The sequence below is a fragment of the Lactuca serriola genome, chromosome 5 (genome assembly GCF_051521515.1).
Source record: "Lactuca serriola cultivar US96UC23 chromosome 5, Lser_US96UC23_V15, whole genome shotgun sequence".
Taxonomy (NCBI): Eukaryota; Viridiplantae; Streptophyta; class Magnoliopsida; order Asterales; family Asteraceae; genus Lactuca; species Lactuca serriola.
The window spans coordinates 252780619-252797097 of NC_136412.1; the positions used below are offsets into that span (position 1 = coordinate 252780619).

At 41.9% G+C, this 16479-nt stretch overlaps 1 protein-coding gene across 1 annotated transcript; it reads left to right on the forward strand.

The window, feature by feature from the left end:
- The first annotated feature begins 1182 nt into the window (after positions 1–1182).
- LOC145050379 (tRNA-specific adenosine deaminase TAD2-like) lies at positions 1183–12662 on the forward strand. Its single transcript, XM_078998639.1, has 8 exons — positions 1183–1255; positions 1340–1415; positions 1571–1635; positions 1729–1887; positions 2694–2775; positions 6126–6152; positions 12454–12545; positions 12622–12662. The coding sequence occupies exons 1-8, from the start codon at positions 1183–1185 to the stop codon at positions 12660–12662; spliced, it is 615 nt and encodes a 204-aa protein (XP_078854765.1).
- The last annotated feature ends 3817 nt before the right edge of the window (positions 12663–16479 follow it).

Consider the following 16479-nt stretch of genomic DNA (forward strand, 5'->3'; position numbering starts at 1 on the left):
GTGTTTGAGGAAGTTAGGGTCTGGGTTTTGGAGTCGCTATCTCTGAGTGCATCGATCTCCCACATGGTTTGGTCCCAACTGTTTCTTGCATTGTCTTGGTTTGTATAAATATGTTCCTGTTCACCAGTCGTATAATCACGAAGTCGCCCACCTTACCGGAGGCCTGTAATTGCAGTGACGGTGTGATTATTTGAGGCTGAGCCAGAAGTGGTGGTGCTTTTCTGGAATAAGAGGGGAGACGATGAATAAAATCGGTTATTATTAAAAATAATATTAAAATTTAATTAGAATTAATTTAAAAAATTCAGATTTTTAAAAAATAAGGGAATTAATGATCCCTTAAAATCCGAAAATTTCCTTTTTTAAAATAGGTTAATTGACCAACATACCCTTTCGCTGAAATTTGTGTGATTATATGATACATGCTACCCTATGGTAATATCATAGACCATCAGATCATGACTGTTGATTTTATTTATTCAGTGTTCCAGATCTGTGCATTCTGGCACACAATTGTTACTACAAACAATATAACCTAACCCTATATATATATATATATATATATATATATATATATATATATATATATATATATATATATATATATATATATATATATGATTGTAAACAAACTGAACGTTCATCAATTCAGCCATATTCTTTTATTTGTTTGGTTAAATATAAACGAACGAATGTAAAAAAAAAATCATTCATATTCATTTGTTTTTTTTTTTTTTTTATAACTTTAGTTATTGGAGTTTTCATTTTACTATTATAGCGAGTTTGCCTAAAAAATATACATCCATTTTTATATAACAAATCATGAAACAAATCTAGTTTAACGAAATTAATTCAACAAAAAAGTAATTTTATAATATTAATGTATTTTTTAACGTATGTAATAGATTGTGATTTCTTAAGTTAATTTACAACTTTTATTTGTTAATTGTTTCAAAATTACTAAAATAAAAAGAGACTAAATATAAAATAAAAACTTTGAGGTATGTATATTTTGAAAATCAATCCAACTAAAAAGGGCAAAAAGTAAAATATAGAATTTAATGGGAATGCGTGAGTCGCAACATGATCATATGATTGTATTTCAAAAATTTATAATATTAGTTTACTAATTTCGAAGTAATACACGAAACAATTCGTATATATAGGAGGACCCGAGAAGAAATGCCAAAACTTGTTGCATTTATGAAGCTGGCATTACAACAGGTATGCATTTCACTTGCAACTTTCACTTTTTGTCTTATAAATTTGCAATCTGTTTTGGTACCATTTCCTAGTGTGTCACAATTTTTTCTAAAATATTGATGGTATAGATTTTAAGCTACAAATTTGTCTTATTATCTTGTTATCAAAAGGAACCCTAAAATTGCATTTCACAATCTCGGGGTGCCTGTGGGGTATATCTCTTTTTGTCTATGTTCTCTGGTTATCAAATTCTTTGGTATTTTAACGATCATTTGACATATATATATATATATATATATATATATATATATATATATATATATATATATATATATATATATAAACAAAATTCTTTTTCATGGAACAGATGTGTTATTGTTATGGATGGGAAGGTCATATCATGTGGAAGAAATCAGACTAATGAACAAGAAACGTACATATTTTTATAAAAAATTTGTATTTTCTGTTTGTAACTCTGTTTAACTCATAATTATGTTAACACCAACAAATTGGCCTCTAAAATACATGCTACAAGACACGCTGAAATGGAAGTTATTGATGTTCTGCTTAAGGAATGGAAAGAAAAGGGACTTACAAAACATGAAGTTAAGATGTTCTCAAATTTCTCTCTTTATGTTACATGTGAACCTTGTATAATGTGTGCATCTGCCTTATCATTTATTGGTACTCTTACTCAAACTAACACACCATAGGCTGCATTTTACTGTATTTGACGTGCATTAGACTAAAACTGCAACAAAAAAACTACTTTTTTCTCTCTCCCAAAAAGGTTGGACAAAGATGGTGAGTGATGTCAATAAGACAAAAGTTGCTACTTTTTATCCACACAAAAAGTTGAGGCAAAGACTCAGGACCGATGTCTATAAAAAATAGTCATAGAAAGGTTGTTCAGTCTAATCATGTCCTGTGTAACAAACACAATCTTAATGGTAAATTTTAATTTGATATATAAACATGGTGCCCTTTTTTAGACTACACATGGATGTAGGTAAGGTTGTAGAACTCGTTATTCAGTACCTGTTTGGCCGGCTACCGAGTAACGAGTACTCAGGAATACTTGGGGAGTACTCGGATTCGATAATTCATATAGAAATATTTTTACAGAAATTATATATATGTCAATATTATAAGTTAAAATCTTAAGTTGATTGAAATATATAACAAAATTAGATACATATGAAAACACAAAAACTGAAAAACACATAATGGTCTTACTTCGTGAATAATTACTTAAAATTTAAGATATATATGTAGTAATAATCACACGTGTTTGTGTTAAATAATAAATTGTTAAATATATTACACATATTAATCACCGAGTTGACCAGGTTTTATAGCACTGCACAGTTCAATAAGGGACCAATCGGGGAGTACTCGGGATTCTGTAACCCGCCTCGGTATGGGGCCGAGTAGCGAGTACTCGGAGAAGTAATCAGCCAACTCTGCGAGTTTTACAACATTGGATGTAGGTATAAAAGAGGTTTACTATGGTTGTGCGAATGATAAATTTGGAGGATGTGGATCGATATTATCCTTGCATACAAATACTATGTAACGACCCGTTCCCGGTATGATGATTCCTTGGTATTTAGTTTGAAGTTTTGTAAAGGGACTCGGCGAGTTCATGGCCTGACTCGCCGAGTAGGGACGGGATTTCGAGCACGTGTTAGTGACGACTCGGCGAGTCCATATTTTGGACTCGGCGAGTCTGCCCGTCTGGGAGAAACCCTAAATCCCCGGGTTGCCCACTATTTAAACCACCTTATAGCCCCATTCTCGCCTCCCTCAACCTGAGAACACAGTGAGAAAACCCTAATCCTCCCTTGAGAGCTTATAAGTGTTTTTGGTGCCATTTTGTGAAGGTGTGAAGAAGGAGAAGAGGAAAGAAGCAAGGAGAAGAGCTGTAGTGCAAAGATCCAAGGGCAAATCTGAGTTATTTGAGGTATTTTCGGAGTTCCCCTCTTGTTATATGCTTTAAACTTCCATTAGGGCTCTCCTAAGAGCTAGTTGATGCTTGTTCCAAGCCTTATGTTTGCATGAATGCCTTAATAAGTCGAGATATCTTTAGATCTGAATGATGGGGTGTTGTAGAGCCCAGATCTACTGTCTTTTTGGAGTTACTTTGCATATTAATCATAGATCTACCCATTTTATGCATCTTTTAGCCTTATTTCCCTTATTCATGAGGTTGTGCACGTAAAGTTGGAAACTTTACGTGGTAAATCAGCTTATTGGACTCAGATCTATCAATTGTATGTGTTGGATTCAAACAAAATCGAGTAAAAATCAGTTGCATGGCGGCAACTCGGCGAGTCGGGAAGAACGACTCGGCCGAGTCCAAGGCAATCTTCTTAGGATCATGAACAACTCGTCGAGTTTGTTCATACGGCTCGGCGAGTCGGATGAAGATTGTCTGAGTTCTTGGATCAAGAGGGTACTCGTCGAGTCGATGCCACACTCGACGAGTAGCAGCGTGTAGAACTGAGAAGTGAGAGTAGGACTCGGCGAGTTGGGTGGCCCAAATCGGCGAGTCAGCCCAAAGAGAGTTGACTTTGACCAAGGGTAAAAGAGTCATTTTACCCAGTGCAGTGTTTAGCATTTGATTGAGTGTGTTTATGGACTTGTAGCCGGGGAGATACCGGAGCGGCAGCAGTTAGCCCTCAGAGCTATTCACTCAGCAGCCAATTCACGAGGTGAGTTCCTTTTCAGTAGGAGCGGGTCTAAGGCCACAATGTCGGCCCGTTTAGCTAGCAGTAGTATCCAGATTTTATCCGACGCAGTAGTTAGCATGTTTGAAGCCTTCGTGGCTCAGACAGGATTATGTCTGTTCATGCTAAGTGATACGTTATGTTATGATCAGTTAGCTTCGGACTTCGGTCCGATGTCAGCTTCGGACTCAGGTTCGATGTAGGGGACAAGGTCCCGGTCAGCTTCGGACTCCGGTTCGATGTCAGCTTCGGACTCAGGTTCGATGTAGGGGACAAGGTCCCGATCAGCTTCGGACTCCGGTTCGATGTCAGCTTCGGACTCAGGTTCGATGTAGGGGACAAGGTCCCAGTCAGCTTCGGACTCGGTCTGATGTGAGCTTCGGATTGCGGTCCGATGTAGGGGACAAGGTCCCGGTCAGTCAGCTTCGGACTTCGGTCCGATGGAGGGGGGGGGGCAAGGCCCCAGTATGTGCTTGATATATATATTATTGTAGGGTATGTGGTAATTTGGGGGAGCTCACTAAGCTTCGTGCTTACAGTTTCAGTTTTGGTTTCAGGTACTTCCACTAGCAGAGGGAAGAGCTCGGGTTGATGGCATTGCACACACCACAGCTTCAGCTTTCATCCTGGGAGTTGATTTAGTTCCTGATTTTTATATGTCATGGATATGATACAGTTTTCCGCACCGTGGTTTATTATTATTTTGAGATGCATTATGTATGGTTTCATGATATGACACTCAGATTATGGTTTTTGGTTATGTTGAAAAACGAAAATTTTGGGTCGTATTTTTGGGTCGTTTCAAGTTGGTATCAGAGCCCTGGTTTGAGGGATTCGGATACACTTTCGGGTGTATCTGAACTCAAACTAAGGGGAAATAAAAAGATTTAAAAAAAACAAAAAGGAAAATGTTTTCTAAAAGAATTTTGAAAGCACTTAGAAAGAAAGGAATTTTTAAACAAGATAAGGGTGTGGTGCATGCGATCAGCCGAGCTCAAGTAAGTACTCCCAAATTACCCATACAAGTTATTTGTTCAGTTTCAGTTCAGTAGAACAACATGCTAGTATAGGACTAAGGATCTAGGAGGATGCCTTATGTGCCTGCTTTATGTGTTACATCTTTATGAGTATTGCATGCTAGTATTGAGTAGACAGCAGTAGGATAGCCTGTTTAGGTTATGCCTGATAGTATGAGCTTAGCACTGTATGCTAGGTCAATTTCTCGTTTTGAGAATAGTTTTGCCTGAGTATGTTTCCTTATTCCGAATGCTGCTTGCTTCGTGCTTTGTGGGAGTTCTGAGTGATGGAAGTTAGCCATTAGGTGAACACGTTACACCACATGTGATCAGGGTTGAATAATCCCAGAGTGCTGGAACTGGCCCTATTGCGCAGCTCTTGTTTGAGTCCAACCGTTATAGGGACGGGTCTTTTACTTGAAGGATTATCTGATCTTCGTCACATGTGATGGTGTTCAGGTGATGGTTAATTAGCATTATAAGGAGACCTGCAGCAGCTGAGGACTAGTTGAGTTGAGTCTGAGGTTTCCCTGGGGCAAGCCTAGGATGAGGGTAGCATAGATCAGTAGTAGTAGAAGTGACTTGGTGGAGTCAGGACAGTTCTTGAAGAAAGTACGGATAGATGTGGAAGGTAGTATGGGCCCGTACTACTGGAAGCAGAGGATCCGTACTCGAATCAAGAAAGGCTGAGACAAGACCAGGAAGCTAGTTGTAGTATCAATGATCCCTCAAGATATTTCTGTTTTCTGATGTAGTTGTGATGTGTTTCAGAATGGTGGTTCTGCGTTCGAGACCAGCAGCCGGCAGCGGAGGTGCCGGGGAGGGATCAGGTTCAGGTTCGGGGGATGAGCGCATGGATGAGCAGACCCGAGAGTTTCTTTCTTCGGAGATTACGCGCATCATTATAGAGCAGACTCCTGTGATCTTCGGTTCGATCAAGGAGGGGATTCTAGAGCTGATGGATGAGAGATTAGGCACCTTCCGTGCCGAGGTGGCGGCCATGATGGGGTCGCGCACCCTTACTTTCAGGGAGTTCAGGGCATGTGGAGCTCCGGACTATCATGGGGTGCGAGACCCCATAGCGAGCAGCAGATGGTTGGCGGATGTGGCCAACGCTTTCCGCACTAGCAGATGTCCCGAGGGGGACAAGGTCAGATTGGCGTCCTGTCTTCTGAAGGACAGGGCACGAGATTGGTGGGAGGAGGTCGGGCATGCCATTGGGGATTATGCAGCATTGGACGCCATGACCTGGGCTGATTTCTCTACCAGGTTCAGGGCGGAGTTTGCACCGGTCATTGAGGTGCAATAGCTAGCTAGGGAGTTTCAAGACCTCACCCAGACTACAGAGACAGTGGCGGAGATCACCGCCAAGTTCAGGGAGAGGGCTCTTCTCGTTCCTCAGTATGTAGCTGATGAGGAAATGAAGAAGGCCCGTTATCATGAGATGTTGCGGAGCGATATCCGCCAGTTTGTGAGCCGGTCCAGCTGTAAAACGCTGGAAGATATGATTGCTAGAGCTCGGGAGAGGGAGATTGATCTTGAGATGGAGAAGAAGAGGAAACCGGAGGCGGTTTCGGGTTCAGGCGGTTCGGGCAAAAAGCCCAGGGTTTCAGATCATAGGTCCAGGGGACAGCCGAGCCACGGTCGATGTGGTAGGTGTGGGAAGATGCACGAAGGAGCGTGCAAGGCAGGGAGTTCCGCCTGCTTCAAGTGCGGTCGGATTGGACATTTGAGTAGGGATTGTACGGCTCCTGCTACTGCCGTTGCAGCATCAGATCTGATTTGCTTTCAGTGTAATCAGAGGGGACATAAAAAGTCCCAGTGTCCGGGTTTAGCTGCAGCAGGGAAGGTGGCTGCACCTGCCCCTGCTACTTTGAGGATTACAGACGGCCGGCAGGGCCGAGCTGATGCGCCAGTGGCGAAGAGTAGGGCGTTTCAGATGACAGCAGAGGAGGCGCGAGCGACTCCTGATGTGGTGACGGGTATGTATCTTCTCTTTATCTCCTTATTATTATTGATTGAATATTGCTTATGATTGTATGTTTTATTTAGGGTCGTTCTCGGTGAACGGCATTTCTGCTATGGTATTATTCGATTCGGGGGCTACCCGATCATTCGTATCACTTGCGCTTAGCAAGAGATTCAGTAGAGCTCCAGGGGAGCTGGATTGTCCATTAGAGGTTGAGATAGCGGATGATAGGACCGTGAGGGTCGGCAGAGTGCATAGAGGGTGTTCTCTTCAGTTATTTGATGAGCAGTTTTCAGTGGATCTGGTACCTATTCCCCTGCGAGGGAATAAGGTTATTGTGGGTATGGATTGGCTAAGCCCCAATGGGGCGGTGATTGATTGTGAGCTTCAGCTAGTGAGGGTTCGCACTCCCAGTGGGGGAGAGTTGGTGATTCAGGGCGAGAGGCCACAGCGAGGACCGACCTTTTGTTCCGCCGCAAGGGCGAGGCGCTATGTTCAGCAGGGTTGCGCCGGTTTTGTAGCTTACGTTTTGGATGCCCGGGAGAAGGGCAAGTCGACAGTTGACGATGTTCCTATTGTTCGAGACTACCCGGACGTGTTTCCCGAGGATTTGCCGGGGATACCTCCTGAGAGACAGGTTGAGTTCAGGATCGACCTCATTCCTGGTGCGGCTCCGATAGCCAAGGCACCGTATCGACTAGCTCCCCCTGAGATGCAGGAGTTGTCTACACAGCTGCAGGAGCTGTTAGACAAGGGTTTCATTCGGCCGAGCAGTTCGCCTTGGGGAGCGCCGATCCTGTTTGTGAGGAAGAAAGATGGGTCGCATCGTATGTGTATAGATTACCGGGAGTTGAATAAGGTAACGGTGAAGAACCGTTACCCACTCCCGAGGATAGATGATTTGTTTGATCAGCTTCAGGGAGCGTCTTGGTTCTCCAAGATCGATCTACGCTCCGGATATCATCAAATGCGGGTTAGAGATGAGGATGTACCAAAGACTGCTTTCAGGACCAGGTATGGTCATTACGAGTTTGTGGTGATGCCATTTGGGCTCACCAATGCTCCAGCCGCGTTCATGGATCTCATGAACCGCGTGTGTAGGCCGATGCTGGATCGGTCAGTGATAGTGTTCATAGATGACATCTTGGTATATTCCAAGACGCAGGAGCAGCACGAGGAGCACCTGCGGGAGGTGCTGGAGGTTTTGAGGAGGGAGAGACTTTTCGCAAAGTTCTCCAAATGTGAGTTCTGGTTGCGCGAGGTGCACTTCCTTGGTCACCTCGTCAACCAGAAGGGTATTCTGGTAGATTCGGCCAAGATAGAGGTCGTGATGCAGTGGGAGGTCCCGAAGTCTCCATCTGAGATTCGGAGCTTCCTAGGGTTGGCAGGGTATTATCGGAGATTTATTCAGGATTTCTCCAAGATAGCAGTGCCGCTCACCCGACTGACCAAGAAGTCAGTGGTATTTCGTTGGGGTCCGGAGCAGCAGACAGCATTCGAGACCCTCAGGCAGAGATTGTGCGAGGCTCCAATCCTTACCTTGCTAGAGGGAGTAGAGGACTTTGTAGTCTATTGTGATGCCTCGATCACAGGTTTGGGAGCAGTTTTGATGCAGCGAGGCCATGTGATAGCTTATGCCTCGAGACAGTTGAAGCCTCACGAGGCTAATTATCCTACCCACGACTTGGAGCTGGGGGCAGTTGTATTTGCCCTCAAGATTTGGAGACATTACCTTTATGGGGTCCGTTGTACTATATACACGGATCACAAGAGTTTGCGATATCTTATGGATCAGCCGAGTTTGAACATGAGGCAGAGGAGGTGGTTGGACGTGCTGAAGGACTATGACTGTGAGATCCTTTATCATCCAGGGAAGGCCAACGTGGTGGCCGACGCCCTAAGCCGCAAGGTGTCGGCGGCCCCTATCAGGGATCTGTGTATGAGGATGACAGTGATCACTCAACTGTTGGAGCGGATCAAGGAGGCTCAGATGGAGGGCCTCAAGGAGGAGAGGCAGAAGTGTGAGAGGATAGTGGGCCGAGTAGCTTCATTTGATTACGACAGTCGGGGTTTGTTGACGCTTCATGGTAGGGTATGGGTACCGTACTGGGGTGGGGTACGGCAGGTATTGATGGACGAGGCTCATAAGTCTCGATTTTCTATCCACCCAGGAGCGACGAAGATGTATCGAGATCTTCGACCTGATTATTGGTGGCCCTGCATGAAGCGAGACGTCGCTTGGTATGTTGAGAGATGTTTGACCTGCCGGAAGGTCAAAGCGGAGCACCAAAGACCTCACGGCAAGATGCAGCCGTTAGACATTCCCGTGTGGAAATGGGAGGATATCACCATGGATTTTGTCACCAAACTTCCCAGGACCGCACATGGAGTGGACTCGATATGGGTAGTAGTGGATCGGTTGACGAAGAGTGCCCATTTTATCCCGATCCAAGAGAGTATATCAGCGGAGAAGCTAGCCGATATCTATGTGCGAGAGATTGTGTCACGTCATGGAGTGCCGGTATCGGTGGTGTCTGACCGAGATGTCCGTTTCACATCCAGGTTCTGGAAGCGGTTCCACGACGAGATGGGTACTCGTCTCCATTTCAGCACCGCTTTCCACCCTCAGACAGACGGGCAGAGCGAGAGGACGATTCAGACTCTCGAGGATATGCTTAGGGCATGCGTCCTAGATTTCGGTGGCAGTTGGGATACGTACCTTCCGTTAGCGGAATTCTCGTATAACAACAGTTATCATGCGAGCATTGACCGGCCTCCCTTTGAGATGCTGTATGGGAGGAAGTGTAGGACCCCGATTTGTTGGGGCGAGGTCGGTCAGCGGGTCATCGGGAGCACGGAGGTGGTGCTCAAGACGACTGAGTTGATCCAGCAGGTCCGTAGTAGACTGCAGACTGCTCAGAGTCGGCAGAAGAGCTACGCCGATAGGAGGCGTTCGGACTTGGAGTTCCAGGTGGGGGATATGGTCCTTCTGAAAGTCTCACCTTGGAAGGGTGTCATCAGGTTCCGGAAGAGGGGCAAGTTGGGCCCCAGATTTATTGGTCCTTTCAGGGTTTTGGCCCGGGAGGGTCGGGTTGCTTATCGGTTAGATCTTCCTGAGGAGCTTAGTCAGATCCACAACACTTTCCATGTGTCTCAGTTGAGGAAGTGTTTGGTGGATGAATCAGCAGTCGTTCCCCTAGAGGATATTCAGGTTGATAGTAGCCTGAACTACATTGAGAGACCGGTCGCGATTCTGGACCGGAAGACCAAGACCTTGAGGAACAAGGTAATTCAGTTAGTGAAAGTGCAGTGGCAGCACCGGAAGGGGTCTGAGTGGACGTGGGAGGCTGAGGAGGAGATGAGAGAGCACTACCCAGAGATATTTGCAGATTCAGCCGAAGCAGACTTCGAGGACGAAGTCTGAGATAAGTGGGGGAGAATTGTAACGACCCGTTCCCAGTATGATGATTCCTTGGTATTTAGTTTGAAGTTTTGTAAAGGGACTCGGCGAGTTCATGGCCTGACTCGCCGAGTAGGGACGGGATTTCGAGCACGTGTTAGTGACGACTCGGCGAGTCCATATTTTGGACTCGGCGAGTCTGCCCGTCTGGGAGAAACCCTAAATCCCCGGGTTGCCCACTATTTAAACCACCTTATAGCCCCATTCTCGCCTCCCTCAACCTGAGAACACAGTGAAAAAACCCTAATCCTCCCTTGAGAGCTTATAAGTGTTTTTGGTGCCATTTTGTGAAGGTGTGAAGAAGGAGAAGAGGAAAGAAGCAAGGAGAAGAGCTGTAGTGCAAAGATCCAAGGGCAAATCTGAGTTATTTGAGGTATTTTCGGAGTTCCCCTCTTGTTATATGCTTTAAACTTCCATTAGGGCTCTCCTAAGAGCTAGTTGATGCTTGTTCCAAGCCTTATGTTTGCATGAATGCCTTAATAAGTCGAGATATCTTTAGATCTGAATGATGGGGTGTTGTAGAGCCCAGATCTACTGTCTTTTTGGAGTTACTTTGCATATTAATCATAGATCTACCCATTTTATGCATCTTTTAGCCTTATTTCCCTTATTCATGAGGTTGTGCACGTAAAGTTGGAAACTTTACGTGGTAAATCAGCTTATTGGACTCAGATCTATCAATTGTATGTGTTGGATTCAAACAAAATCGAGTAAAAATCAGTTGCATGGCGGCAACTCGGCGAGTCGGGAAGAACGACTCGGCGAGTTGGGTCGCGAGTTCCCGAGTCCTTCATTTTGATCAGTGTCGAGTGAATCCAGTGAGTTAGAGAGTGGACTCAGCGAGTTGAGGGTAGACTCAGTGATGGAGGGACTCGGCGAGTTGTTCATACAACTCGGCGAGTCCAAGGCAATCTTCTTAGGATCATGAACAACTCGTCGAGTTTGTTCATACGGCTCAGCGAGTCGGATGAAGATTGTCTGAGTTCTTGGATCAAGAGGGTACTCGTCGAGTCGATGCCACACTCGACGAGTAGCAGCGTGTAGAACTGAGAAGTGAGAGTAGGACTCGGCGAGTTGGGTGGCCCAACTCGGTGAGTCAGCCCAAAGAGAGTTGACTTTGACCAAGGGTAAAAGAGTCATTTTACCCAGTGCAGTGTTTAGCATTTGATTGAGTGTGTTTATGGACTTGTAGCCGGGGAGATACCGGAGCGGCAGCAGTTAGCCCTCAGAGCTATTCACTCAGCAGCCAATTCACGAGGTGAGTTCCTTTTCAGTAGGAGCGGGTCTAAGGCCACAATGCCGGCCCGTTTAGCTAGCAGTAGTATCCAGATTTTATCCGACGCAGTAGTTAGCATGTTTGAAGCCTTCGTGGCTCAGACAGGATTATGTCTGTTCATGCTAAGTGATACGTTATGTTATGATCAGTTAGCTTCGGACTTCGGTCCGATGTCAGCTTCGGACTCAGGTTCGATGTAGGGGACAAGGTCCCGGTCAGCTTCGGACTCCGGTTCGATGTCAGCTTCGGACTCAGGTTCGATGTAGGGGACAAGGTCCCGATCAGCTTCGGACTCCGGTTCGATGTCAGCTTCGGACTCAGGTTCGATGTAGGGGACAAGGTCCCAGTCAGCTTCGGACTCGGTCTGATGTGAGCTTCGGATTGCGGTCCGATGTAGGGGACAAGGTCCCGGTCAGTCAGCTTCGGACTTCGGTCCGATGGAGGGGGGGGGGGGGGCAAGGCCCCAGTATGTGCTTGATATATATATTATTGTAGGGTATGTGGTAATTTGGGGGAGCTCACTAAGCTTCGTGCTTACAGTTTCAGTTTTGGTTTCAGGTACTTCCACTAGCAGAGGGAAGAGCTCGGGTTGATGGCATTGCACACACCACAGCTTCAGCTTTCATCCTGGGAGTTGATTTAGTTCCTGATTTTTATATGTCATGGATATGATACAGTTTTCCGCACCGTGGTTTATTATTATTTTGAGATGCATTATGTATGGTTTCATGATATGACACTCAGATTATGGTTTTTGGTTATGTTGAAAAACGAAATTTTTGGGTCGTTGGGAGGAAAAGTTACAAATGCACAGGTGGGATAATGGGTGAAGAAGCGGTTTCTCTTTTTAGAAACTTTTATGAGCTTGGAAACTCTAATGATATGTACATATGTATTACATTACCCATTTACCCTTTGAATCGTGTTGTTTCTTTATCAAATAAAGTTTCCCCTTTTGTTTTGTGTAGCCCCAAAACCTCATCGTCAGCCGATTCAACATGACATTTGAATGGTGTGTTAGTACTCTTAGGCCTTGTTTGTTTTTCTACAAAAGTACTTTTTGAACACTTTTCCCTTCTGGCGGGTAGACGTTTCTCAAGTGCACGTCTTCTTCCGCAAACATGGACAAAAGACAAAAGACATTTAACAATTTCCAAAACAAGAAACACCTTAATAAATGCATGTTTCTTGCATCTTGTAACTTCTGTCTAGTTGTTGTTTAATCAAAATTGTTACAATAATTTATCACGTCAGCAACAAGTCATCATTGAATTCAAAATTGCAAAGATTGAACAAAAAGATAGAGGAAAAATTGAAAGTTGAGTGGTTAAGTTAGCAAAAGTTTGAGATATATAATAAAGACAAAACTGCAAATTTGGTCCTTGTGGTATTCAAAAAACTTTGGATAGGGTCCAAAAAGTTTTCAACTTGCATGGGCCGTCCAAAATCAAGAATTTACTGTGATTTTGGTCCAAAATAATTTGAAAAGACGGTTTTGCCCTTTTATTTTCATTTTTGTATTTTTTATAATCATTCTAAGACTTTTTTATTTTAAAAATAAATAGAAAAAAAGAATTATCCCCCACCCCCACCGTTCTCTCTCTCTCTCTGCCCTCTCTCTCTCTCTCTGCCCCTCTCTCTCTCTCTCTCTTTCCCATCTTCCTCACCTCACTTCACCTGCAAATCGGAAATATGGACACCTCCTTCTTCGTCTTTTTTCTCTTCTCCCTTTCCCTCCGTCTTTTATCTGAAAAAACCCAGATTCTAGATATGAACACATAACATTCTCAAAGTAACCTTCAAACGGATATGTAAAGTAAACACACACACACACACGTTGGGGGACAAAGACAGTAAGGAATCCGGAGGGAAAAGGGCATAAATTTGATCGAGAGGAAGCAGTTTATGGAGTAATGGACACCGATCTATGATTTGAAACACCTAGATTAGAGTAAATTGCAAAAGAGAGAAGGCCACCAAAACCCTGGAAGTAACCACCGCCAAATTCGCCAGATAAAATCACCCAATCTGGTTCACACTCGCCGGCGACCAGAAGAAATAAGCTCCAAGTGTTGATTTCACTCTTACGGTTTCTAACTAGAAATCATCAATTTCTTCTTTATCATTTTTACATGAGTTTTCCAAAATTTGATTTTATTTTCAACAAAAATCGATATTCCTTCAGCGGAATCAATAATCTGAAATCAGTGAAACTAGAAAAATGGTGATGGAGGTGGCATCCAAAATTCGATCATACTACCGCCGCCACCGTCTGAATAACCTTAACCCAAGTGCAGATCTGGGAAACTCATCTGATTTAAAACCCTATCACCAGGTGGCGTCCGATGATTTCTAGGTGGAGATGGAGGTGGTTGCAGGTGGTGATGGCGGACAATGGTGGAACTCGGAAGACTCCTAGTGCAGATATATAAAATTCCTCCTCTGATGTGTGTTATTCTTGAATATGTATGTTCATAATTTTGTGTGTGTGTGTGTGTGTTATGAAGAAGAAGCCCAAAATTCTGATGTATGAATGTGTTTTCAGAAATGCCTAGAAAATATGATGTATGTATGTGTTCTTAAAGATATGGATGTTCTTGATAATGTGTTTGTGTTCATAAGATGATCTCAAGTTCATGAAAGACCAACCCAGAGAGAGAGAGAGAGAGAGAGAGAGAGAGAGAGAGAGAGAGAGAGAGAGAGAGAGAGAGAGAGAGAGAGAGAGAGAGAGAGAGAGAGAGAGAGAGAGTGGAGTGGGGATATTTTTTTCTTTTTTCTTTATTTTTTAATTAAAACAACATTAGAATAGTTATAAAAAATATAAAAAAGAAAATAAAAGGGCATAATCGTCTTTTTAAATTTTTTTGGACCAAAAACCCAGAAAAACCTTGATTTTGGACATTCCATGCAAGTTGAAAACTTTTTGGACCCCATCCAAAGGTTTTTGAAAACCACAAGGACCAAATTTACAGTTTTGTCTATAATAAAATTGTCTTGTTTTCTAGTGGTTACTTTTGATTATGTATTGGGCAGACAAGTTCAATGCGGCGTTGGAGAATCTTTAGAAGTCATATTTGGTGTTCTTTTTCTTATACAATAAAAAAAAATGTAATACAATTATATTAAATGCAATGTCATAAAAGTTATAAAAGAAAACGTTTAGGCGGCATGAAAGTGGGCTGAAATAAAAGGAGGTAATGAGATTATTGGACATTCCAAACTAGAACACTCCGGTTTTGACTTTCAAGACAACGACATAAAATGTTAACCAAGAAAAATAACAATTATGATGTTTTGACTTTTGTTATAAAATGTTAAAAACAATCATTTTGTTAAACTACATCCGAGTTATGAATTTTTTTTTGAACCCTTTTGGTTAATGACTTTTTATTTTATACAAGTATTGTATTTCGATTAAATAAATTGTTGTTAACACAATAAGTACAATTTCATAAATATAATTAGGGCAATATATTTAAAAGCCAACCATAGTTTAAAGAAATTTCCACTGTGATTAGTTATTTCCGGTTTAACAAAATGTTAAAGTTTGTAGGATTTTTCATTAACCTGAATGGCATCATGCACATTTTCTAAAATACCATATGAATTTCTTATATGCATATATGATATGTGTATAACCTATTAAATCAGTAAATAAGAAATTATTTAAAAAAACAACATTTATTTCATAAAGTAATCTGATGTCATGTAGGTAATGAGAAAGAATGTTAGTTCAATACATGTTAAACCGGTTTTTGGGAGTAATAATAGTTACAGTTGAAATTTCTTTAAAAAAGATGTGACAAAAATTTAGCTAGATAAAATATATTGCTTAAGCCGTAAAAAATCAAAATATAGTAATTTTACTATATGTTTGGGCAATATAATTAATGTAAACTATTCGTATTCAAATTAGTCGTCATCCAACTTACACATTTGTCTTATTTCCATTTGTTGGATTTAATCAATCTTTTATTTGCTTTCATGTTGTATTTTTGATAGGTTGTTGTCCTCTTCATCTTTAAAATATAGTTTCAAATGGGTTGATATCTGTCCGTTGGGATAACCAGAGGTTTTGTATAAGTTATAATGAAATTTCATATTTCATTGGTACTAAAATTCTAAATAATTGAAACAATTAAAATAATTTAATCGAAAATCGAGAAAAAATGATACATACTAAACCTATGAAACAAGAAAGATATTAAGCCTCAAGATATTATCTTGTACAATCAAGAAAACACATATGGAAACATCTTAAGCAACAGAACTTCAAAAATTATATGAGATAAAATAATCAATAAATTTCCGGAAGCAAAAGGCATGAAGCATCCCACCCACATGTTTTCTAGAATTTTGCAACTGATTCATCACAAATTAAAAAGGTTTCTAGATTAATAAAACATTATTAATGTAATAAAATAACAATCAATAATAACTAATTTTAATTTGTTTTATTAGGTCATTTATTTTTAATTGTATTTGACATGTCATTAAGTTTTTTATAGGTTCTAAATATATTATTAAGGTGGATTGCAACCGGATAAACTCATAATGAATCTTACGTGTGGTCTACTGTACATTCAATATGACATAATTTGTTTATTTAGGTATATATGATGTTGGGATTGTATCGGCTGTGACATCTTGTATAACAGAATTACATGTGTGAAATGTACAATAATAGTGTATGAGAACACAAAAAAAGGTTAGTGATCAATTAAATACAATTAAAACATAAATGATTTGTTCAAGCGAGAATGGGATGAGGGCAATGTCTAGAGTCTTATTCGTATCCTTGGACCTTGGGTGTTTTTATCTAGCGG

Excerpts from the sequence above, each read along its gene's own strand:
- LOC145050379 (XM_078998639.1), top strand. The coding sequence starts at position 1,183 with ATGCCAAAACTTGTTGCATTTATGAAGCTGGCATTACAACAGGTATGC. Across the intron at positions 1,256-1,339 it reads ACTTGCAACTTTCACTTTTT|CTACAAATTTGTCTTATTAT; the intron begins GTCTTATAAATT and ends ATAGATTTTAAG. Across the intron at positions 6,153-12,453 it reads CACGAGATTGGTGGGAGGAG|TTACAAATGCACAGGTGGGA; the intron begins GTCGGGCATGCC and ends TGGGAGGAAAAG.